The 24,724-nt window shown below is 37.4% G+C and overlaps 1 protein-coding gene across 5 annotated transcripts; it reads right to left on the reverse strand.

Moving 5' to 3' along the window:
- Positions 1–1,957: 1,957 nt before the first annotated feature.
- On the reverse strand, positions 1,958–22,971 carry HNRNPR (heterogeneous nuclear ribonucleoprotein R). Of its 5 annotated transcripts, none has more exons than XM_032228042.1 (11): positions 22,867–22,971; positions 15,892–16,057; positions 13,879–13,997; positions 13,429–13,536; positions 12,841–12,954; positions 11,676–11,852; positions 11,117–11,252; positions 9,468–9,688; positions 8,341–8,490; positions 6,716–6,837; positions 1,958–6,202 (listed from the first exon to the last, which is right to left on the reverse strand). In XM_032228042.1, exons 1-11 carry the CDS (start codon positions 22,939–22,941, stop codon positions 5,587–5,589), a joined length of 2,004 nt encoding a protein of 667 aa, XP_032083933.1. In that variant the 5' UTR covers positions 22,942–22,971; the 3' UTR covers positions 1,958–5,586. The 5 variants fall into 5 exon arrangements, with proteins under 5 accessions (XP_032083933.1, XP_032083934.1, XP_032083932.1 ...); XM_032228043.1 differs by having other exon boundaries at positions 9,468–9,673; positions 15,892–16,060; positions 22,867–22,967; XM_032228041.1 differs by having other exon boundaries at positions 15,892–16,060; positions 22,867–22,967.
- Positions 22,972–24,724: the final 1,753 nt, after the last annotated feature.

The raw sequence follows: 24,724 nt of genomic DNA on the forward strand, positions 1-24,724 counted from the left end.
TCCCCAGAGAAGACAATTCAGGAACGTATCTGCTGAAATATTCAAAGAGGTAAAAAATATGCTAGAAATACCAAAGCTTATTTGACTCAGCGGAATTATATACCATATTACAAAAATATGGTTTATTTGTGACATAGGACACTTGATAAAAACAGCCACTCGGGTTTGTAAATCGTGGTTTATGTCCCTGAGGTAAAGAATGAAGCCCATCTTTCATTAGAATAAAAAGGTATCTTATATATAGACATACTCAAAATCCACTAGACAAATATAAAGCAGCCCAATTCAACTCAAATGGTTGTTGGGGGGCAAATAGGAGAGGGAAAGAGTGTTATAAATAAAAATAAAAAAAGTTATTGATTTAAAAACTGTTACTATCATTCTTGATATAATATCAGTGTTGCAATCATCAGACTCCCCCCCCCATGATTTGTTAAAATCCAAGGTCACTTTTAAAAAGTACAGTGCATTCGTTTTATAACTGCTTTAAGACTGTAACTATCTAACTGAAAGTAAAGGTGTTCGTGACTACATTATATTCAAAATAAAGAGGGGGGGGATAGTGGTGTTATAAGTTTGTACAGTATTATTTCAGATGTGCTTCATATTTCTCCCTATTCAAAAAGTACCTTTAAGCAGGCTTTTCATATAGGTAGTCCTTGACTTACAAACATTCATTTAGTGACTGATTTGAACTTACTATGGCATTGAAAAGTGACTTATGACCAGTTTCACATTTATGACTGTTGCAGCCTCCACTTGGTCACATGACCAAAATTTGGATGCTTGTCAACTGGTTCATATTTATGACAGCTGCAGTGCCCCGGGATCATGCAATCACTTTTTGTGACCTTCTGACAAGCAATGACAATGGAGAGCCAAATTAATAGCCATAGCACTTAGACTTATATACCGCTTCACCATGCTTTACAGCCCTCTCTAAGCGGTTTACAGAGTCAGTCTATTGCCCCCAACAATCTGGGTTCTCATTTTACCGACCTTGGAAGGATGGAAGGCTGAGTCAACCTTGAGCCAGTGGGAACTGAATTGCCGAACTGCAGCTAGCAGTCAGCTGAAGTAGCCTGCAGTGCTGCACTCTAACCACTGCGCCACCTTGGCTTATAACTTAACTACTGCAGCGATTCACTTGACAGCTTGTGGGAGGCAAAACTTGTTTAACTATCTTGCTTAGCAATGGAAAACATTGGGGTCATAAGTCAAGGACAACCTGTAATTGGATTTTGTGTTATTTGAACCATGGGACTATTATGAAACAATCCCACTAAGAAAAGAGGTTAACGTGACGACAGCTCTTTTCCTACTCGTCCCTCCATCAATATTTCAAAAAGGTTTGGCCACTATATTGAGGAAAAGGTAAACATGTCAGCCCAGTACACTTCAGGACATTTTAACTACAAACGTCAAACCTTAGCTGGGTTTTACAAAAACTCTTTTCGCGTGAAGCACTAGATACCCCTGAAAAAAATCTTCCCTTTATGCTCTTAGGCACTTACTCAAATCTATGCATCTGTCATAACTGGCAGGATCATATCCAAACTCACCTCTCTCACGTACAATTAGCCAGGCATCTATAAAAAAGAAAAAAGACCCCTTCCCCACAAAATGATTTAAAATCCCTGGAGGAGAGGGGGAATAGCAATACCATCACCCCCCCACCCCGGGGGGGCAGAGGGAGGGCAGGCTCCTATTTTGAAATAAAAACGAGAAAAGAAAATTCTCTTACCGATAACTCCAATGGTTACTGTCCCTGCGAACCCCACCTAGCAAGTCGACATCGTGACATCAACCACGCTTCCCTGATAGTCAGGTAATAAAAGGAAGGAGTTAAAACAGAAGTTACACTGGCAGATTTCTGGATAACATTAGAAAATGTAGATAGAGCAATATATTCCGAATGGTCATTCAGAGCTTCTGGTAACCTCCTTTTTACAGTCTTAATAGTTTTTCCATTCCAACGGTATGCCTCTTGGGACAAAAATCACATGCCTCTTGATGAGCCAGTCTGTATTTGGTAAGACGATCAAATTTGCTATGTAAAACAGCTCAACATGTTTGCCCTAAGAGAAACCTCCATTTTGAGAGAAATGAGAATCACAGCCTGTAATTCTGGCCTTACAAAACTTTGAGGCATTAAGAATCCAATTCAGAGACAAACCTTAGTTTTGTCTGTTAATATTTTATGAAATAATTCCAAATTTAAATTGAGAGATTATATGCAAGCGTTGAAAAAATTCTGGCTCATTTGTTCACAATTACAAGAATCCAAATCATGCACAGCCAAGGCAAAAAAAAGCCATAATGAAGTTCCAAGGTTTGTTTTTTTGCATAAAGACTCCAATTGTAAGATCTCCCTTCTATATGAAGATATTTTCATAATTTCCTCACTTTGCTCATTATAGCTTTACTTATAAGCATGTTTTTTTAATGTTTAAAATGCAAATGAGTTCAAAGAAAGGCATACAGATGCAGAGGGTGAAAATATAAACAGGCTTTGATAAACGAGGCAGTTATTCACAGTGGATTTGTTAAACTTAAAATGTTCTCCCAATTCTTTTGGATTTTAACAGAAATTCTGAAGAAATATTTTCAAAATAGTTTATGTTACTACAGTTGGTATCATTACTTAGAGAGAAAAAAAACCCCAAATCTACCAAAGAAACTATAAGCCTAGAACAATTAAACCTTTAAACGTTTTTAGACATTTCCTTTCATGAAGAATGGTTCTCAGGAAATTGGTTAACTTTTGAGTTGAAACTCATTTAATGAGACAATGTGGGATTCTAAACAATTAAGAATTTGTATAAATCTTTGGATAAAAGTTTTTGAAGTACCAAAACTCTGGCATCAGGTTTTGTTTTTTTGTTTGTTTCCAAAATCACCTTGGTGTCAATAATGACATTGAAGCAACTGCTATAAATGAGTGATCAAATATCCCATTTCATGATTCCTCCCCCATCTTGAAGACAAAAAGGCATGAGATTCTTGCATAATAGGAGTTTTCTTCCCTCGGATTGCTTTGATGAACAAAGGTCAAGACACAAATCAACAAAATATATTTTGGATTGCACTTGAATTTTTAGTTATTAGTAGAAGAGGATCTAAAATGTGCATTTCTTTAAGCCATAGTGCATGGTATATAATTGAAAAACTGAAAAGTCTTTAGCGCCTCTTGACTGAATATGGATACCACTGAAATATTCAGACAATATACTTCTGTCTTTAAAATATAAAATCTGAAATGATATTTACTGGACAGATGGAACTGCAGTTTGTGTTACCAATCAAGTTAGGCCAAGTATGTATGTTATGCTACTTGGAAGGGCTACCAGAAGTTAAAAAAATACAGCACATAAAATTGCATTTGCTTTGAGGATTTTTACAGCTTAGTATTTTGGTAAGAATAACAAACACATCACAAGATTTCTCATTACAGAACAATATGTGTGTATTAAAAGTCCAATTCCTTCTAAATTCTGATTCAGATATTTTCATGTCAATACAAAGCTGCTGCTTATTTTTCTACAGTCTTTATGATCCATAACAATAAAAGAACTAATGACTTTTTTTTCATTGAGGCATATATTTAAAGCTCAGTTTGTTTCATAGATCAGCATACCATTCAACTGGGGGGAGGGGAGGGCTGACTGCTAAACAATTGATAAACCATTTTTAAAAAGACTTAAAAAATTATTAAAAAGCCAGCCATGAAGCCATATAAAAGCCTCAGTGTGTACATTCTGAACTTTATTCAGATAAAAATAAATACATCTAGCTACAATATTTCATTTGATCATAATATTGGTCAGTTTCTATCAACATAGTTTAGATTTAGGATTTTTTTTTTTAAAAAGGCCTCTCCACTCTTACTGGCTGACCTTCAAAAAAATAACTTTCAAAAACATTTTCTTCTCTCAAGACAATGAATTACAAACCCAATTATCTTCTTGACCCTCAACAAAATGTAGGAAGAAAACCACTAATTCTTCCTATCAGAAAAAGCCTGAAGCAAGTCCAATTACTTGATTTTTTTCTCTATGATCTAATCAAATGCAAATCCATAAATAAGGGGCTATTTATTATGAAAATTCAGGATGGCCAATCTTATAAATTTCAAATGTCTGATTTTTTCCCCCAAAAAAATCCCAAATGCACATCACAGCAACATAGAAAAGTGCAAAGACAACAGATGAAACAAGCATGAGATGAGAATCAAACGTATGTTAAAAATCAATACAAAATGGTTCACACAAAAAATGAATGGAAATAGCCTGAGTAGAAAAAAACTAGCAATATCCCAAATTAATGGAAATTTGCATTTGAAATCACTCCTTTGACAAGATGTGAAATCTATCTGTTTTTTATTAATATTAGTTATCTCTAACATCAAGTTTTTACATTTGTTTAAAAATTTACAACCAAATTCATATCTTTGTTCGAATCAGTCTCTTTAAGGTAAAACTGACCATGTTATTGTTGTTTTACAGTTGAGAATTATCCAATTGTGCTGGAGGTATTGGATATGATCCATATGAATAATGTGAGATAGGTTAAATTTATGGGCTGTCTTCATACACAGTATCTTTTGCAACTGATTGAAAAAGGGCTTAAATGCAAGTTTTCAGATGTACTTAAAAGTTGTTAAGAAAGCAACCAATTCACTGTTAAATGCAACCAGATTACAGTATCAATTAATACATTTCAATTTGATTTTACTGGACCTAGCACTGACTCACATGCCACCAATGCCAAATGTTGGAAATCGCAAGAATTTTTCATGAATTTGATCACTCACATAGGCAGTTTTTTAAAAAATGTTTCTTGCAAGGATTACCAATAAAATAATCTTTTAGGACACAATGGAATTTGAAATAGGTAATGTTTTGAATAGGTTTTTGAGTTTTATTGAAATCTTACATGAACAAGAAATTGGAAATACAATCACATCAAGGAACAAATTGCCACGGATTTGACGTTTAGGCCAAACAAATTTGTAGGGCAGATTTTCAAAAAGGTGTGAAGTCATAACAATTTAAAAACACAGTTAACCTACTTCTAGGAATGCAAAACATACAATCATGTTATTTTCAATACAAGAAAACTTAATTTTTTTTAAATTCTTTAAAACTACGGAGACAAAGTACTAGCTTTATTTTATGTACAGCAGAAGCCTACGTAATCTATCCCAAATCCAAAAAGAAAAGAGGGAAAAAGAAAGAAAAGAAACTGTCCAAAAACAGAAGGTTTGCAAAAATCATGATTTAACAGTGTTGCCCATCCTTGCTGATAAAACTGCTAAAATGAAGCCTAAAACGATAAAAAGCATTGTATCCCCAAACTATGTTTGGGAAATCTGCAAGCTCAGTAATGTCCAAGTGCATTTATGAGAAAAGGAGGGGAAAAAAGACTTGAATATATACATAATAGAGTGATTCTTCAGCCCAATACACATGGCAGCCAATCACTATTGAAGTATGGAACAATAAGCCAATTTTTTTTTTTTGGAAGGATGTAAAACTATAGCCAAATTTTTATCTTGTCAATATTCCCATGCCCTCCTTATTGGTCTTACTTCCACTGCTGCCCATATGTATCCTGATAAAATTCCTGGTTGTCATTATTGTAACCATAGTTACCGGCATAGTCTCCACCTTGTTGAAGCGGCTGCTGAGCGATAGGCTGCGAGCCCCAGTTCTGCTGGTTGTTGGTCTGACGGCGCTTGGAATCAGGTTGGTTGTACCCATCCGCTTTTCTCTTGCCTCCCACGTTGCCCCCACGATTGCCCCTCGCTCCACGAGCACCACGTCCTCTCTGCTGCTGAGCAGGGCCCCCTCTCCCGCCCCGGGCTCCTCTTGGTGGTCCCATGGGTGCCCCCCTCTGGGAATAGCCAGCTCTACCTCTTGATGGTGGTGCTCCCCGCCCCCTAGGTGGTGGAGGTGCGCCTCGCCCACCCCTTCCTCCTCCTCCTCCTCTTCCTCTTATAGCATAGCCATCATCATAGCCATAGTAAGGATCTTCGTAGCCACCACGGTAGTCATGATAGTCATAGCCATAATAATCATCGTAATAATCTTCATAGCCATAGTAATCTGGGGGATAGCCATAGCCGCCTCTCCCTCCACGACCTCGGCCTCTAATAGGAGGTGGCATACGAGGTGGAGGATAGTAATAATAGTCTTCATACCTAGTGAGGAGGGGGAAAAATAACAACACATTTATGGTGTATTTTTTCAACAACATCTGTCTCAAGTTTTTTTCTAATTTAAAGAATCCAGTTTAGAAAGAGAATAACTTTTCTGATTTAAGCAGATGAGGACAGAGGAAAGGGGTCGCGGCCTACTGCTTTCTCCACTGAACTTCCCAGGAAGCTACACTAGATTTGCTATGGGAACGATTACTTTTAAACATATTGATGGATTTGCTCTACGTCATCTGCAGCTCTAAGCCCTCTGACAAAATTGGCCTCTACCTCTCCAGCCCATGGGAGGAGCACTAATGTGGGTATTTTTTTCTTGTTGGCACTATCATATATCAATTAGTACACCTTAACTTGTACAATTCTCCAGCCTTGTTACAAGTCGGAGTAAATTTCAGTAGACGGGACTGAGCAAATTAAGTGTTCCATCTGGAGGAAAGTATAATAATCTGACTGTGCCTTTACAGCTAGATTTCAGTTTACTGAAGTTTTAACACTTACGCAGTACTTCTAGAGGCTTGTCTGGCAGCTTGGCGTTCTTTTCTTTTCTTATCTGGAGGCTTGGCTAACACTATTTCAATTTCTTCCCCCTCTATCTCTTTTCCGTTCATTTCATTCATGGCCTGTTTTGAAAGGGGAAAAAAAAAGACATTTAAATTGTATTTGAGAGCATAATGTCACTTCGGCATTTCCCACCTTTCAGGTCCCAAGTCCAAATATTTTCCAACCTACACAATCCCAACTTTTACGTACTGCATTTCTCATTTTAGCTCTTTTGTTTCAAAATAAGACGGCAAACCTTTCCTGGGAGGAAAATGAAATACACAGGCCCTTGTAAGAAACAATGCAACAGGAAAGTCTGCAATTCTTGCCTTGCCTTTTGGGAGCATACAAGGCTGAGAGGAAAGAGAAATTTTGGGACAAACAGACAAACAGTGCATGAGATGGAAGCCTTCCCCTAGAATTTGAAGTTGCAAGGCTCTAAATGCAGCTGTAATATTTGCTTTATAAAATTTTTAAAACCTATTGTGAGAAAGAATAGTTTTTAAAAACCAAGAAATAGAAACCTGCAATATTAATATATTCCACATTCCATATGGGTGCTCAATATCTCTCCCTCACTGACCCCCCGCCCCGAAACAGTCAAACTCTAAACGTCTGTCTGAGCTTCTGTAGATGATGGTAGATTTAAATCTGGGGCTCCCCAACAGTATTATCATTGTAATATCATTTAATGCACAAAGAACTTAAAAATAAATTGTCTGTCCTTTCTTCCCAAATTAGCCCCTACATGTCCCCGAGGACCTGTAGAAGGAGTGGCAAAACCTAGAGATGGAGTTAAAAGGGGGAACATGTAGCCTCAAATCCCTATGTAGCTGTAAGCGAACTAAGTCCATCCTTCCTTGAATTCTGTTGACCCTTATCTAATCTCAAGCAGGTGCTAACTGTTAGTTAAGGAGATTCCTGTGCCTAGACATGATTAGTAATAAATCACTTTAATTGGACCTTCCAGAACCTGATCTTTCACTACTGACAGAGCCGCCCCCCTCCAAGAGGGGAATTAGCAAACATTAATCTGCAATGAAAGGAAGGAATCATGAAATCCAAACAGAGTTATCTTAATCCACTAATATTCTTTTTTCTATCACTACAATAGAGAAGTCATTATTACTTTGATTATTGGAATAAAAATGGAAGGTGAAAGTTGCCAAAAGGCCATTACTATGCAACTATATAGTATTTTTTGTCAGAATAAATCTGAGTTCAATGCGGGAAGTGGATAGAAGTTACCCTTGGAGAAACTGTGTAAAAGATAAAAGTTGTATTAGCATTAACTTTTCTTACTTAGTAAGTAAAGGAAGTCTCAGGTTGCTCCATAGGAAGATCTATGCACCGTAACTATTTTTGCAATAAAGACAAAACAGTAGAAGAAGCATGTTTCTTGTTTAGCAAACCAAGGAATAAATGATAGGAACAGACAGGAAATGGTAGCACAACTATCTACAAGAGGACATCTTATTATAACCCATTCTCATATTAACCCATATGAAAAAAAAGGCTGCTTTTGAGAAGATTTTCTGTAAGTTCTGGGCGACCTAATTTTGCTTAATAACAATGTTACCTACCTTAACTGCTGCTCCCCTATCTTCAAAATGAACAAAAGCATAATCTTTTAATTTCTTCACTCTTTCCAGCTTTCCAAACTCTGAAAATGATTTCTCCAATATTTCCTCTGTCACTGTAGTGGCCAAATTCCTCACAAATAGAACTTTCACCTGTCAAGAAAACTGGCATTTATTTAAAATATTTTTAAGCTATCTGTAAGGCCAAATCCCCCTTGTGCTTGAGATTATCCTTAGACAAAACAGTCAAGACAGAATTATTAAACTACAGAAACCACAGCAACTTTTGCAGTGCAGTAAACTGTTTTGAGATTACTGTGTCATTAGTGAGGATTGACAGTTTTTTCTAAGCTATGAGATACCAGAATTAGGGTAAGTGCCTAACTTGCTCCCTTTCTACCTTGTTCAGGTGGGAAGATGTCACAGCAGCCTTAAAAAAAAAACCTTGGATGATGGTTTCCAGTCATGCTGCTCTGGAAAACAACCCTCACATTCATTCAGGACCTATTCAGTCGTGCAAAACTGCCCAAAGAACAGTACATCCTAAACAAAGATTTCTAGCTATCTCGATTATAAAAGTTTTTTCAACTCTTATCTTTACCTTCGCTATGAACAGTGGCAACTAAAAGAATATTTAACAATGTTTATTCTATAGAAATTGTTCAGTAAAACTCTTCACCCCTCCCTCTTCAGATTCCATTTGGAAGATGATAATATTTCCCTTTTTCTCAATTTTAACAATGCCTATTTCTAAACAATAGGTATTGATTAGCAAATACTCTACTTTCTAACTCAGCTATCAAACTAATGAAAAACAGAGTGTGCTGCAACGGTGTGGTTCAGCATGTAATCCAGAAAAAAAGGATCCATGATGTTTAGAATAACCATCTTTGAAAACACCTAGAAATTACTTTTCACCAGATACAAATCCTATATTGTTTATATGTATAAAAATATACACATACATAATGGCACTCTTGTCAGTTTATCCCTTCTGAGTGCAAAATGGCCTAGCCTCCCCCCTCCCCAACAAGTTAAACAGGTATTCTAGAGATAATCAGAAAGGGAAAAAATAAATCTCTTGGTGAATTTTAATTCACATCATGCCGATTTAGCTACTACTTTACTACCTTTGCCATGACTTCTGGATCTGGCTCCTCTACTGGGTCAGCCCATTCCACTGTCACAACATTTCCCCAGACTTTCACTTTCCCACTCATCAATCGGCGTCGAGCTTGAGCTGCTGATTTGTGATCCTCATATTCAAGGAAGCAGAACCCCCGATTCTTCTTTTTATCATCAGGTTGATGATATAGGATTACATCAACTAAACCCTCTGTTAAGAAAACACCTGATAAATTACGGAAGAGTAAAACTTTTCTCATTTGAAAAGCTAATTTAAAAAAAGATAGACTACTAAGTATGCTGGAGACTTGATTTTCTTAACTAATGCACTGTGAAAATACACCTTTTGGGGAGCATAAAGGAAATTCTTAGGATTCTACAAAGTTGTTCTTTTTACTCTATTTACTGTTGCAATACTACATTTGCTTCTGGCAGAGAGATAAAAAGGTGATGCTCCCTGACCCAGCACAGAAATGGAACAATCACAGCTCATGACTGTCGTTTTTATAAAGTGGCAAAAACAGACTCATTCCCTTAACTACTACCTAGCCAACATCAGGTATTCAGAATAAGGAAATTGTCTTCTGAATCACTGGTAGGAATTCTACTTCAAGTGGCCTGGCTAGATTTTGATATATTATTTTGAACCATTTTCCAAGCTTTTCTGCTACAGGAAATATGAAAATGTTACTGATCTCATCACTATTTGTAGACTACCTCATGAAAGATGCAACTGCTTGCAGCCCTGGTGCAATGTATCAATTCTTTGGAAAATGGAGTTGCTGTCCTTGCTCTTTCAATCCATCCTAAACAACTAAAGTGTCTTAAACTAAAAGTGTGAAAAGTGTCTCTAGTTCAAAAATGTGCCATGTTTTTCAGAGTAAAACTTGATAGTTTAAAAATTTCCAGTTGCAGAAAAGAACCTCGAAGCAAACTGTTTGGGCATTCAAAGCTAGAGAAAATGTGTATGTTGCATGGGTTTTGTTTGAAAGCAAAAACAAAATACTCAAAATGTTTCAACGTCTGTCCATCCCCAAACTACATAAAACAATCAAGATTGTTCAGCAGAATGATTCAAATACGGCCTGCTTTGTTTCCTGTTTTGTGTACACCTCTATTTTAACTATTATTGTTTTTGGTATGAACAATGCAAGGACAATTTATTCTATTGCCATTATGCCAAAATGAAAATCAATCAATTTTTATTGCAGTCACAGACCACCAAATAAAAACATTAAAAAACAATAATAGCAAAAATGAAAATAGACAGAATAATGTATTGTGATTGGCGATGGATTGAAAATTCACAAATGAAAGCAGCTCATCTTCTGCCAAATTAGTGAGACTTTCATATGAAAACCTACATATAACCTAAAATTAAGTTCAGAATCATAATTATTGCCCTAAACCTTTTGCTTTACGAAAGCTTATTTAGCATTTCATTATTTTTAGACATGATTTAATTTGTTGTAGTCTAGTGTATTATTTTCCTGTCAGCCAGGTTTCTTTTTTATATACATATTTTTATTGGCATTTTAAAAAATCTGTAAGCCTCACACAGTCACCCAGGAATCTGGTGCCCTCTAAATTTAGATATTAAGCTACATTAAAGTGAAGCCTTTTTTTACAGAAGCCAATGCCTGCATCTCCTTACCTGTGACTTTGCTGAATTCTTCTAGTATATTCTCCTTTGTTTTATTTTTTGGAATTGATCCAACAAATAGCCTATTATTTGCCACTGAGATGCATACACCAAGGTGTTTCCCAGGTCGGATTTCATAGTTATCACACTGAAAGAAAAACAATTAAACATTTCTCATGAATGCTTATTAAAATACCGATATCAGCAAACTCTACTGGCCTATACTGATTGAATGACTAGATGTTTACATTATTTAGTAGTATTTGCATCTTTGCATGCCCAAAATTTAGAGTTTTAAAAACTCCAAGATTTAGAGTTTCCAATAAAATATATTTTGCTATTTATTTATTTAAAATTTGTATGCCTCCCATCTCATCATCAAGCAACTTATATATTGCAGCCAACATTATTTATAAATACAAAAACACCCAAGTAGGATCAGTTTAACTGAGAAAAAATAGGGAGAAAAGTGAGATTATACAGTGTATCTTGCTCTATCAATTTCTAAATTGTAAGGTGAACACTTACTTTCTAATTTGCACCGTACTTGGTCTTACGACAGAACACTCACCAACTTAACAGCTTCCTGCGCTGCATCTTTGGTACAAAATGTGATAAAAGCATAGCCTCGGTTCTGTCCAGAAAGTGGATCCATCATGAGTCGCAAGTCCCAAATGGGTCCTGCCTTTTCAAAGAGTGGCACCAATTCATCTTCGTATAAGTCTCTAGGAATTTTTCCAACAAAAACCTGAAGGAGAATTAATATTTATTAACAAGAACTAAAAGGTACTTTAGAGCTTTTAATCTGGTCATGAATATGCAGTCTTCTTGGAAACATTTTAATGAGTTAATTAAAGGTAGTTAATATGAATTTCAGAGTCTCCAATTGCTAATTTATTCCTCCTATCAAATTAAACCTAATTTGGGGGTGCCCAGGGAGCTGTACTCAGGGCTTTCATAGGCCATATGCAGTACGTCCAGTATCACAGTACAGTCTTCATTATGAATCCTGCACCTTTGCAGAAAGGTAACTGAAAATAGTCATAAATATGAACTGCTTCCATTATCATAAACCATAGTCATCTGTCTTACAAGAGAAAAGTGTTTTCAAAAACAATTTCTATCACTACATCACAATACTTTAACTCTGATAATTACTACTGTTCAAAGGGGGTTATTACTATTCACCTCCACCTCCTGGAGCAAACTATTTTGCAATTTCCATCAGTCTTAGTAACTTTAAAATTAGTAAATTTAACTTAATGATTTATTTGTCTCTTAATTTATAAAATGCAGGTAGTTCTCAACTTATAGCCATTTGTTTAGTGACTGTGCAATGTACACCACCACTGAAAAAAGCATTTATGACCAGTTTTCACGCCTAAAACTGTTGCAGCACCTGTGATCACATGATCAAAATTTGGGCACTTGGCAACTGGCATGTATTTATTTCAGTTGCAGTATCCCAGGATCATGTGATTGCCATTTGTGACCTTCCCAGCTGGCTTCTCATAAGCAAAGTCAATGGGGAAAACCAGATTCACACTATTCATTTAACAACCGCAGTGATTTAGAGGCCGTAAAATGGGACACAACTCGCTTAACAACTGTCTTGCTTAGCAACAGAAATTTGGGGCTCCATTGTAGTTGTAAATTGTGGACTACCTGTAAGCATTCAAATTTGTTTATTAAGGTCAAAATGGTCTTATTTAGACATATAAACTGCATATGCTAACCTCTGTTCCAATGCCAGGCTGAGATCCTGAGAAGACAGTATCTGGGGGAGGACCACCATATTTCCGTTGTCCTGTGGTCACATCCAAAGTATAACTAGTTCGTTCTAACAAAGCCTGAATTTTTAAAAGGAAAAAAGAGAGAGCAGGTAGCTTTTAATGTCAATAGGGTAAAAACAACATTTCACCTCAAGGAACTCTTTCAATAGGACACTTTCCCCACTGCTTCATATTCTAGAACACATTTGCAAAATTTAACTGATTGCAAGAGAAATGCAGAATATCAACTAAGGATGGTAAAACCCATAACTTTTGCTACTGACGGAATTATATCTGTCTGGTAAGATTTCTTCTTAACATGCCACTGAAGAGTTTCTAACATGACAATCATTTTTTCCCTACAAAATCCTACAATTTACAAAATTTACCTTAGAAGGCAACATTGTCTTATATTTTCAATATTTCTGCCAATCTACATTTGCAATAGTAACAGTTTATTATAAAAGGAACTACTGGAGGAATTTTTGAGATACAGTTCTTTACTCCTGAGAATAAGTTCCACTTTTATTTGCTTTCCTGTATATATGTTACCTTAATTTTTGCTTCGTCTGGCCCTTTTGTTGATTCCTGTACTTTGCTTCCTTGTTTCTCTCTCTGTCTATAAGTCTTCATAACTCCACATAAAAATGCACTTTTATTCTGTGGATATAATTAATGAAAGAAGTGAAGCAGAAGGAATTAAAAATAATCTGAAGTCAATGAAGCTTGAATAATGTTGTTACACCCTGAGAATCAACCAGTATTTTGAACATAACGTCAGTTGATATTTTAACATTAAAACAAACCAGCAGTTCAATTATCAGGCTAATATGAAGCACTAATACTCACATGCAGTGCTATTATTTTATTTTTAATATTTGAATGGAAACACAGTCTTGCTGTGAGAAAAAAAAATCTGAATTCAGCCACTTTTGTTCATATTTGTTGCACCACACCACACTGTGGGCCTATTTGTTCATACCACAGAAGCTCTTACCTTACCTGTACATGCGACAGGTCACTTTCCTTAAACTGCTGTAATACAGAGAGGGCGCCTTCTTCGTTAAATTCCCTGAGAGCATCTATTGCTCTCTCATCAAGATCAATATAAGATACCAATCCTAAAAAAATTAAAAATAGAAAAACATTACAGATTCCAATTTAACTATATAAAGACAAGTTAGTTTCACAAGCCTACTGTGCTTTGCTAAAATCAAAATAATATTAATTAACTAATAATGTCATACTACAGAATAAAAGTTATTTTCCCACAAGTTTTGGAATACTTTTGTAAGCAAAATAATCTTACATATCAGGGTTTGAAATAACAGGCTCTGGCTCAGATTTCTAAATACAAAATCAGTTTTTAGAGCTTTTAAGGTTTTTTTTTTCTGTTGAATGGAGCCATTACAAGTCATAGATAAGAAAACAGTTCTATCATTTCACTAAAATGTGCTGCACCAATTACTGGAATAATTTATAAAGCCCACTCCCTATTCATCAGAAAATGTTATTTCCCTCCCCCGATGTTTTCAAAAAGTAGGTATTACGATTACTATTTTTTGTTTTTGCCATCCTTTTCCTCTCCATTATTTCGAGCCCTGTTATGCACGTTCAATATCTTAATTTTAAGCACACAGGTACAGACCTACATATAGTAGGGCCAGCCCTGATACACATACACTGAAAGCTTTGGATACAGTTTCTTCTCTATAATGAAACGCTTAGAAGTACATATTATAAAAATGTAGAGCATTGCAAATTCCATTAAACTTGCATTTAAATGATGAAATATCAGATATTGGAACAATCTTTCAAGAAATATAATGTATGCATTTTTAATATTTAAAGTTTTTAATACTCAAACACCCTACACTAAAGCACAAAATATAGCAGCAGAGCCATTAGATTGCAATTTCAGAGTTGATCCTGCATGGTGGAAAGCCTCTGCGTCACTTGTACATGGACAAAACTCATGAAAATATTTTTAATTATCTAGGCATGAAAATGAGAAGTATCCAACTGCATTAACGGACCCAAGAGGGCTAAAATATTAAATTTTACACATGAAGATACAGCTCTACGAATACATTGAAGCCAGGCAGTAACATTTTAGTATGAACTTGTATCTTCTATACATTCCCTTTTCGAACAACTATACTCAAGCCACTATGTGAATATCAGCTTAGTTCAACCCTAGAGAAGTATCTCTCTAAGGAGACAGCACTACCATATCAGACATTCATTGGCACCGTCTTTGTTACCACCTGAGTCAAAATACCATCATAATAAAGACAGACATGGTATTCTTTTTTAATTATCTTAAACTTGCAAAAAACATTCTAGGACTTTAGAAAAAGAAGACAGGTTAAATCTTCTCTCTGAAATATTTGAGGCAAGGGAATGAAGGAATTCTATTTACTTATCTAACTATATTCGCCACACACAAACTAAAGAAGAGAAATTGTCTCTTTTCACGGCAAAAAGGTAGGTGCATCCTAAAATTCTTTTGTGTCATCTCTTTTTAAAATACACAAGCCACTTGCTCCAAAGTAAGATAAATATGATTCAAGCAATTATCATAAAACTAAATACTTCAGTATGATGACTTAAATAAATTAAAACTATTCACTAGAATATAGACAAATATATAGACCCAAAGCAAGCCAAGCAAGCTACTTCCCCTCCTTAAACCACCTACTGAAATACTATGTTTAGCCTAAGCACCATAAATTGGTGATGGTAGCAAAGTAGAAACAAATTATTATGTTGAAAAAAATTACAATTCAGTAGGCAGCAATGTCCGCTTTTATTTGGGAGAGTCTGTGAAACAGTTACAGTGTCCTAAAGACCTAAGGTACTGTCGATATAGTCAACCTCAAAGTGAAAGCAGCAGTACATTCATAGCTACACAGTGCAAAATACAGCAGTTTTCATCTTTAAAGCCTAAAAAATTTGATTTTTTTTTGGCCTTCACTTTTATAACCAATCAGAAACAAGAAATGCATATTATACCTGTCTGAAATATTTCATCAAGTCTTTCTGCCACCTTCTGTGGGAGGCCTGCCTCTATCAGTGTCTTGTAGTGTTCTGTGTGAGTAACACTGGAAGTATCCATTGGTTCTTCCTCTTCTTTTAATTGTACCGCATTACCATTCACCTGATTAGCCATTTTATTATGCTGCTGGAAAAAATTCAGGAGCTATATTACATAAAGCCAGAAATAACTAATTTGAAGGACAATGCATTTATCTAAACTAACTGTAAACATACTGCCAGTGACTTGCATTAACTCTTTATTTAAAGCCTTTATAATACAGCTCGCCTAATTTCAACAGAAAATACAGTCCTGAAATACTGCAGAAGATGTACATGGAAAAATGAACAATTTTAAGTACTTCATGTACAAAGAATCTACTTTTTATTTTTGTGTGATTAATTTATGTTAAGGAAAGGGGGGAAGGATACTGGGCTGCACAAATATCTGCCATTATTCCTTTGGCCTCACAGAAATTTTTGATCAGTGTATTCAGTACAAAGTTCTACAAGGCCAGCTAAATATACAAATGTCAATCAATACTTGCTTTCCATCTTTCCCATATTTTTCTGGCTTCCTTCCATGCTCAAAATCAATATTTTGTTACATAAGAGACACCATACAGCTTCAACATATGCTGATTTCCGGAATTTTTTTTTGAAAAAAAGAATATGCCACATTAAGTTTGCAAAAGTAGAACAGTCAATAAACAAATTGCACATCACATACAAACAAGATGAACTTGTATTAAACTCTGCATGTCACATATTAGAGATTAAAGAAAAGACTGCACTTTCAATTTTTAGTATCAACAGGAAAGATTTGATGCAAAAGTCAGTAAGATGGCAAATATCAATTAAAAAAACACTATCTTTTCAAATGAGTTTTGTGGATTTTTCTAATTCCTATTTGATGGTATTGAACTGGAGTTTGTTATTCAGCCACAACAGACAGGCAATATAAACCCTGCTAAAGATAAAGATTAACTGTGTCATATTAGCAGAAAGATAAACAACCTTGAATTTACTAAAACATTCAATTCAATTTAAGAGATACAGAACGAAGGTTATGGCTTTTAAATTATGAATGCTATAACTAGATCTTCATATACTTCATGCAACTTAAAGGCATCCCTCCAAGCAGAAGCATTCATTATAATTAGAAGCAAGTCAAAATAAAAAACTTAACTCATACTCCAGCTTGCTTTTAAAACCACCACTATGTCAATGTCAAGAAACCATTTAGTAAGCCATAATCATAAAACTGCAGAACTTGCATTACAATATGAATTTTGGTTGCAGATATCAATATACTATACTATGAGCATATTAAATATAATTAATTTCTATTTTTGCAAAATGTCCAATAAATCTTACATTTCTTTCAAGCTGCAGCATTTTTAAATCACAGCCCTAATTTATGTACTTCATGTCACCCAAATTCAGTGTACTTAGACAACAAAAGCTGTACTGAGTCTTATACCAAGCACCTCCAACTTGATGCTTCCAGATGTGTTGGAGTATAATTCCCATCACCTCCTAAGATAACATCTGTATTCCATTAGTTTGAGGGTATCTAACAGTGAAAAACAATTTCTCACAAATAATTAAGGTTATTTCTTGCAACAGCACAGTAATAGGCATATGCAAAGGATGGATACCCTCTTGGGTACCCAGAGATAACAGAGTCATTAAGTCTTCCATAGTGGGGGGAAAAGCAAGGCCATCAACAGCAGCTATGGGGAAAGAAATATGGGGAGAAAGCAAGATATACTGGCTCTGTTTAAATTCAAGCCCAGTGGCAACTACTCAAAGGGAAGGAGAAGAAGGGAAGAGAGGCTTTGCCTTATTCACCTCATAAGACATCTCTGCATTTTTTTTCTAAGTTAAAACACAGAACAATCAAAATGATCTAATTTTGAGCTTTGCTGGACCACATGCTATCTGAGAATGTCCCTTAACTCCCACAATACGAATTGTTTGTCTCATAAATGGAACATATTTTCTGTTTTGTGCCCACTTCTACTCAGTAGCACTTTACCCTCTTATGGTAGCATTGTCTCAATAGAAGCTTTTCCGAACCTTCTGACAGAATTATTTTGAATTATAACTTCACATATGTTCCTTAAATGAGGAACATAATTCAAGATGAACAAAAATTAAATAGTTTTATGGCAATAACAGCAAGACTATTATCCAACAAAGACTGGTGTGAATTTGATCAACTTAAACAATACACATTTCTTCTAGATAATTTTGTTGTCCTAATGACAGAAATGCTCTTTAAAGTCTCTTCCGCAACAAAACGGCAATGCTACTAAAGTAAAGGTAATCTCTAAAAAAAATATTTGGAGCACAAAAAAGAACAAGAGAAAGTACTTATTCTAAAACAACGTTCATCAAACTGGTATTGTCTAGATGCGAAGTACAACTCCCATTATGACAGAAGTGATAGTTTTTCCCAACTAATAAGTACCAAAAGATTATCGGTACACTTAATTCATATTACACTTCCTCAATGTAAAAACAGATTTAGAAGATTCTTTATTCAAATAAGTCTACAAAGTTTTGACTGGTATTAAGGGTTATAATATGAATGCAGGTTTACCAGGAAATAATTTAAGATCCCACTACTCTCGCTTTAAAAACATTCTTTTAAATGGAAAAAACAAATATCTAAATAATCAAAACAAATTCACATAGAATATCAGCAATAAGCAACTCAAGAATGGTCTCTAACAAATATTCACTATCTTCATTGTTATACTGTATTAGCAAAACTTTATGTATTTAATTGATATCTCACTTTTTGTCACAGAAGCTCCAAGCAATGAAAACAGTCCCTTCTGCTATTTTTCCCAACAAGTCTGTGAAGTAAGTGAGGCTGAATGAGAATGACTGGCCCAAATCACTCAGTTTCTTTGACTGAGGGCGGACTAGAAGTCTCCCACCCTTAGTCCAACATCTTAATCCAGTAGTTTTCAACACTGGCAACTCTAACAACTTCAACTTTCAGAATTGCCCACACATGTTAAAGTTGTCAAAGTTGAAAAACACTATCTTAACCACATAATACACTAGTTCTCATGGTGCCAGAAGGCGCCAGAGATCTAAGGCTCACCGAATTATCAGTTTCACGCAGAACTTTAGTGTTTTCCATATGTAGGAATTCACTATCACTTTGGCTTACAGATGCCACATTATGTTAGAAAATACAATTTGTCTTCAAGTAGAATGAGAATGCCAGTTTGATGTGATGGTTAAGGCATTAGGATAGAAACTGGGAGACTGCCTGTTCTAATCCAGCCTTAGGCACAAAGCCAGTTGGGTGACCTTGGACCAGTCCCTCTCTCTCAGTTGTAGGAAGGAGACAATGGCAAGCTACTTCTGAAAACTTTGCCAAGAAAACTGCAGGGATTTGTCCAGCAGTCTCTGAGAATAGGACACAATTGAACGGAAGAAAAAAAAAGAGATAAGCTGCAGATATAGATACTGCAATAGTTTTTCAGCCTTCTGCTACGGAAGAACAGGACTTGCACCAACTAGAGAAGTTGCTATCAGACCTCATATGACTTTCTGTTATCATACTTGTCCTTCATCCATTAACTTTTGACTTCACATAATACTGATGGCAACACCCAAAACAAGTAGCTAGAGGGTGATCTGGGTTCTCCCCCCTCCCCCCAAGTCTGGAAACTAGGCAAGATGCAGACAAGACCTCTGACTTTTCTTTCACTGCATTTGACAGGCACTGTTTTGCCTCTTACTAAAGTTCTAAACTTAATTGTTGCACTTTGTACCACTGTTAACAGAGAGTACTTAAAAGAATACAGTGCAATGTCAGAAATGACATACATAAGCAGGACACTGAAGAAATCTGAGAATGCTCCATTTATAATAACTCTACATTTCTTTTACCTGTCTTCTTTCAAACTAATTCTATCCTCCAGACTAGTTGTCATTCTGTTTTCCACTTCTGTTTCCGCATTTGCACTGATTACATCCTTCAGCAAAATCTATGTGCTACTATAAAAATTGGTGGCAAAGTGAAGAGATATTTGCAAGATGAATTCTGTTTTGCGAGGCCACCTGAAAGATCTATTATTAAAGAATGTCTTCTGTATTTTATACATTCCTATCAATTGTTACATGGAGAATGGCAACTGATTGCTAGGTTGCTTCTTCTGATTTAAGAACAGGGATTGTGACTGCATCAGTGCAAGACTGTATAACTATAACCATATCTATTCAAAATACATTAAAGGGGGCTTATTCTCAATTATTCAAACTACAGCCATAATTACTACCCTATCCAGCTCAACGGCTTCTTGGCATGGCTCGACTTTGGTTTTAAATGAATGCATGTCCTAAGACAACCAAAGTAACACAAAGTTTATTTTAACTTTGACTTTAAAAAGCTAGCAAAAATCCTACTACATTAAATTACCTCAAAATTAATCAACAGCATTAAAGTCAATAAAGTTGCAAGCATACCACAAGTCCTTATTTTGTCCATAGAATGCCAAACTATCAATCAATACTAATTTTAAAAATCCTGATTTAACTTATCCTCATAAGACAACAAAGCTTGAAGAAATGACAAAGGAAATTTAATTAAAAGTGGTACTGCTGCAGCTTTGCCAACACACATAAAATTTCCAAATAAGATGCATTGTATATGCTATTAACTGCAGAAGCATAAGCTATATTGCCAAAAAATACATATGGAATATTTTGGCATCAGAAAGTTATTCAGCTATTCAAATTTCCCAAATGGAAAGTTGGGAACCCCAAAGAATACTGCATAATTCAAGATTTACAGAGGGTCTTAAATTTTCAAGTTGACAAGAATTTCAAAAACTATGTCACTATTCTCTGCTTTAAAATGACAGGGTTAGATAGTAAAAGTATGGAAACTCTTATCAAACCATTTTCTGAGGTTTAACCTTATTTCCTACAAATATTGTTGTTGTGTCGTTAGTTGCGAAGTTGTGTGTGACCCATCACAATCCCATGGCCAACATTCCTCCAGGTTTTCCCGTCTTCTACCATCCTCTAGAGTCCATTGAAGCTCATGCCGACTGCTTCAGTGATTCTATCCAGTCACCTCATTCTCTGCGGTCCCCTTCTTCTTTTGCCCTCAATCGTTCCCAGCATTAGGCTCTTCTTCAGTGAGTCCATACAGCCTTCAAAGCATTCTATGGTATCATCTTTAGCCTCCACACTATCATCTTTAACTTCCATTGAGTGAAATAGGAATATAAACTTAGAACATCCATGTGGTCTTAATGTACCACAATACTGTAATATTACACACAGAAGAAACTTAACTCACTCAGAATTCCTATGCCAAATAGTGAGCAGTACTGTCCCAATGAGAAGCACTAATTTTCCCACTTTCAAACAGCCTCACCCTTTCCTCAAGAACCAGAATTATCATCCAGTCACCTTCGGTCCATTCCCAATTTGACAACATGGGGAAAACAAAAAACAAACAGCTTATCAGACATTAATACAATTGAGAGTCCAAAGATATTTCACAGGAAGAGTTCTCCATTCCTCTACCCACAATTATGCCACCAGACTTGAAATTTTGGGCTTAGGCAACTTAGAACTACGCCGCCTCGGTCTGACCTAAGCGTAGTACGTAAAATTATCTACTACAATGTCCTACCTGTCAATGACTACTTCAGCTTCAACCACATCAATGCACGATGAAACAACAGATACAAACTTAAGGTAAACCGCTCCAAACTCGATTTCAGAAAATATGACTTCAGCAAGAGTGGTCAATGCCTGGAATGCGTTACCTGACTCTGTGGTTTCTTCCCCAAACCCCCAAAACTTTAACTTTAGACTGTCTACTGTTGACCTCAGCCCTTTCCTAAGAGGTCTGTAAGGGGCGTGCATGAGCACACCATCGCGCCTACCATCCCTGTCCTATTCGTATCCTTTTCATGTATTCAAAATCATGTTTATACTTCTATCTGTTATCTTATATACATGCTTGACAAAATAAATAAATAAACAAAAGCCACCCAGTGAAATAACTTCAGATTATTCATTACCAGAGATGGGCGTGTAGAAAAGTAACTGAAAAACTATATCCCGCAGCCTTTTTAAAAAACAAACCTGAAAGCTGCATCAGTGATTCCAACAAGGGGGGGGGAGGGAAAAAATAGCAAGTTGCAGCAGCAACTGTTCGCTTTTGTTATGGGTGGGTTTTTTTTTCTTTTCGGAAATCGGTGCTTCAACGCCGTCGTCCTACAGAACGAAGAGGAGGCTCGATCCACACCGCAGATTTTACCGGCCAGCGAGCCCACCGATCTCAAGCCGGCGCCTAAGACTTGCCATCCTACCCGTCCATCCCTCGCGTGTTTTATTATTGGTGATTCTGATTTCCACCGGGCTTCCTCCTAAAGGAAAGCCACCCGACGGGCGGCAAACGCTTCAAACCTGGCCTTTCACCCGCGGGAGGAGGACGAGGGGCAAAAGCCGAGGGTTGTTTCCCGGCGGTTAACGGGACGGCCCCGCCTGTGCCCCAAATGTGCGGAGTCGCCCCCCTTCCTCCGATCGAGGTGAAGCGCGCAAGCCGGGCGAGGCCCAGGCGGGAAGGAGGCCGGGCGCCGCTCATTCTCCTTCGCTTCAGGGTCGCAGCCGAAGGCCCAGCGCGCGCTGATCAGGCGACCCTCAGCGGGGCCCCCTCCGGCGAAAGCGGGACCTTTCCTCGCCCGGAGGCGCGATGCGGCCACAAAAGGCTCCTGGAGCGCCGTCGCAGCGCCGCCTGGGCCTCGCCCTGCCGGCCGCTTCCCCGCCCACCCCCTCCTCCTCCTCCTCCTCCCCATCCGACGCAAGGCACGCGCGCGGCCGCCGTCGCTGCTGCCACCGCCTCCTCCTCCTCTCCGCCGCCGCCACCGGGTTCGCTCGGCCGGGCGCGTCCTTGGCAAGACTCACCGGAGCGGGACCTGCGCGGCGCGGCTGGAGCAGCGGCTGCAAATGGCGCGCGCTCCTCCTCTTCCCTCCCCTCATGGACCGCCAGAGCGATCCCGGCAACGCGAGGGGTTTCCCGGAACTGTTTCCAGGGACTGAGTTCGGCGGGCCAATCGGAACGCGGGGTTTCGGAAGGACAGGCCTGCTTTCCTATCGACGCCCGGGAGGCTGGACCCCACAGCGATTTTTCTAGCCAATCGGGCCGAGGGCGCCCGTCTGGCCAATCCGCTCAAGCGATAAAACTATGGCGCGCCGGTAAGGTCGAAATGGAGAGAAAAAGCCGGGATTCAATTCCCACCCACCCCCCTTTCATTGTCCCGCACTGAATAAAGCTGAATTCATACCTGAGAGTACCCGGGTTTAACCACTTCAGCTTTAATTGGCTACCCAAATTTGTCCTTCAAGGGAGAGAAAGCTAGCTTTTCATGGCCAAAACTAGACCGAGAGTTCTTGACAAGCTAGTAGTCTATTTGTAGAGAGAAGACATAATACCATAAAAATAAAATGGGTTGTGAATGAAGCAACATCTCAGGTTTTGGCTATTTCTCAACCAGGCTGTCAAGAAAAGAACACAGGATTATTTATGCCCAAAACACCTTGTTTGTAATTGCTACCTCTTGAGTTTTTTCTTATTTAAATTTCCTGTTTTCTTGGAAATACAGCCTTCTGCTATTGTGATAGCAAAGCAGGCATGGGAATGAGTACTCTCCTATGTTTCTAGTCCTCAGTATTAAGAAAAGACTTAAGATTGTTCTGTGCAGTTGAACTAATAGTTTCTCATTCGGCAAGGGAATCCTGCGTTGTTATCCTAAAGAAAACAAAGGGAAACTGCAGTCCTAAATACATTTATTAGGAAGTAAACTCCACTGGAGAGTCAGATGTATTGATTTTATTTACTTATTTATTTTGTCAAACATGTACGAGATAACAGGTATAAGTATAAACATGGACATGAACACAGGAAATGAGTATAAATAAATGGGGACAGTAGGACAGGGATGGTAGGCACGCTGGTGCACTTATCCATGCCCCCCTTTACGGATCTCTTAGGAATGGGGTGAGATCCACGCTAGACAGTTTAAGGTTAAAGTTATGGGTGTTTGAGGCTGTAACAAAGGAGTCAGGTAGAGCATTCCAGGCGTTGACCACTCTATTGCTGAAGTCATATTTTCTGCAATCGAGTTTGGAGCGGTTAACCGTAAGTTTATATCTATTATTTTCCCCGTGTATTATTGAGATTCAAGCTGAAGAAGTCGTTTACAGGTATTGATGGAGGTGCTGACCAAGAAGCCAGGAGATTGAATTTTAGGCCCCCCCATGAAAACCAGTTGAGAATTATCTCTCAATCCAACCTATCTTACAAAGTTGTTGTGGGGAAATACAAAGGATTATTAAATACTGTATGTTCACTGTTTTGAGTTATATGTCTACTCTGTGTGTGTGTATACACACGGAGAGAGGAGAGGAAGGTGGGATACAATCTAAGAGGCTGCAATAGTATTTTTCCTCAATGATGCTGTGTTCATTGGTGTATCCTAATGACAGATTAGATCCATATTTTAAATTATTAATTATATTAAAATAATATAGGTAATGTTTCCGATCAATTTTTCATAATCATTGTGCATTTTGTTAACCATTTTGTCTGTAAAATAAGCCTCTGCCTTTCCTACTTGGAGGTAGGCTTTGGGGGGGGGGGGATTGATCCACAGCCTGCCTCTTTAACCCCCCTTGATGGAGATATGCCTCCTTTTGGCCTTTGCCTGCCTCCCCCGCCCTTGGCTAATGCCTCTGCGATGTTGTTGCTGCAGGGCTGAGAGCT

This window comes from Thamnophis elegans, chromosome 12 (genome assembly GCF_009769535.1).
Source record: "Thamnophis elegans isolate rThaEle1 chromosome 12, rThaEle1.pri, whole genome shotgun sequence".
In the NCBI taxonomy this organism is placed as follows: domain Eukaryota; kingdom Metazoa; phylum Chordata; class Lepidosauria; order Squamata; family Colubridae; genus Thamnophis; species Thamnophis elegans.

What these genes read in the sequence shown, in the direction of transcription:
- HNRNPR (XM_032228041.1), bottom strand. Translation starts at nt 22,941, where the DNA reads ATGAGGGGAGGGAAGAGGAGGAGCGCGCGCCATTTGCAGCCGCTGCTC. An exon ending in AGCCTGGCATTGGAACAGAG is followed by an intron (nt 11,853 to 12,840) that starts GTTAGCATATGC and finishes ATTCTCCTTCAG; the next exon opens with GTTTTTGTTGGAAAAATTCC. An exon ending in CAAGCCTCTAGAAGTACTGC is followed by an intron (nt 6,203 to 6,715) that starts GTAAGTGTTAAA and finishes CCTCCTCACTAG; the next exon opens with GTATGAAGACTATTATTACT.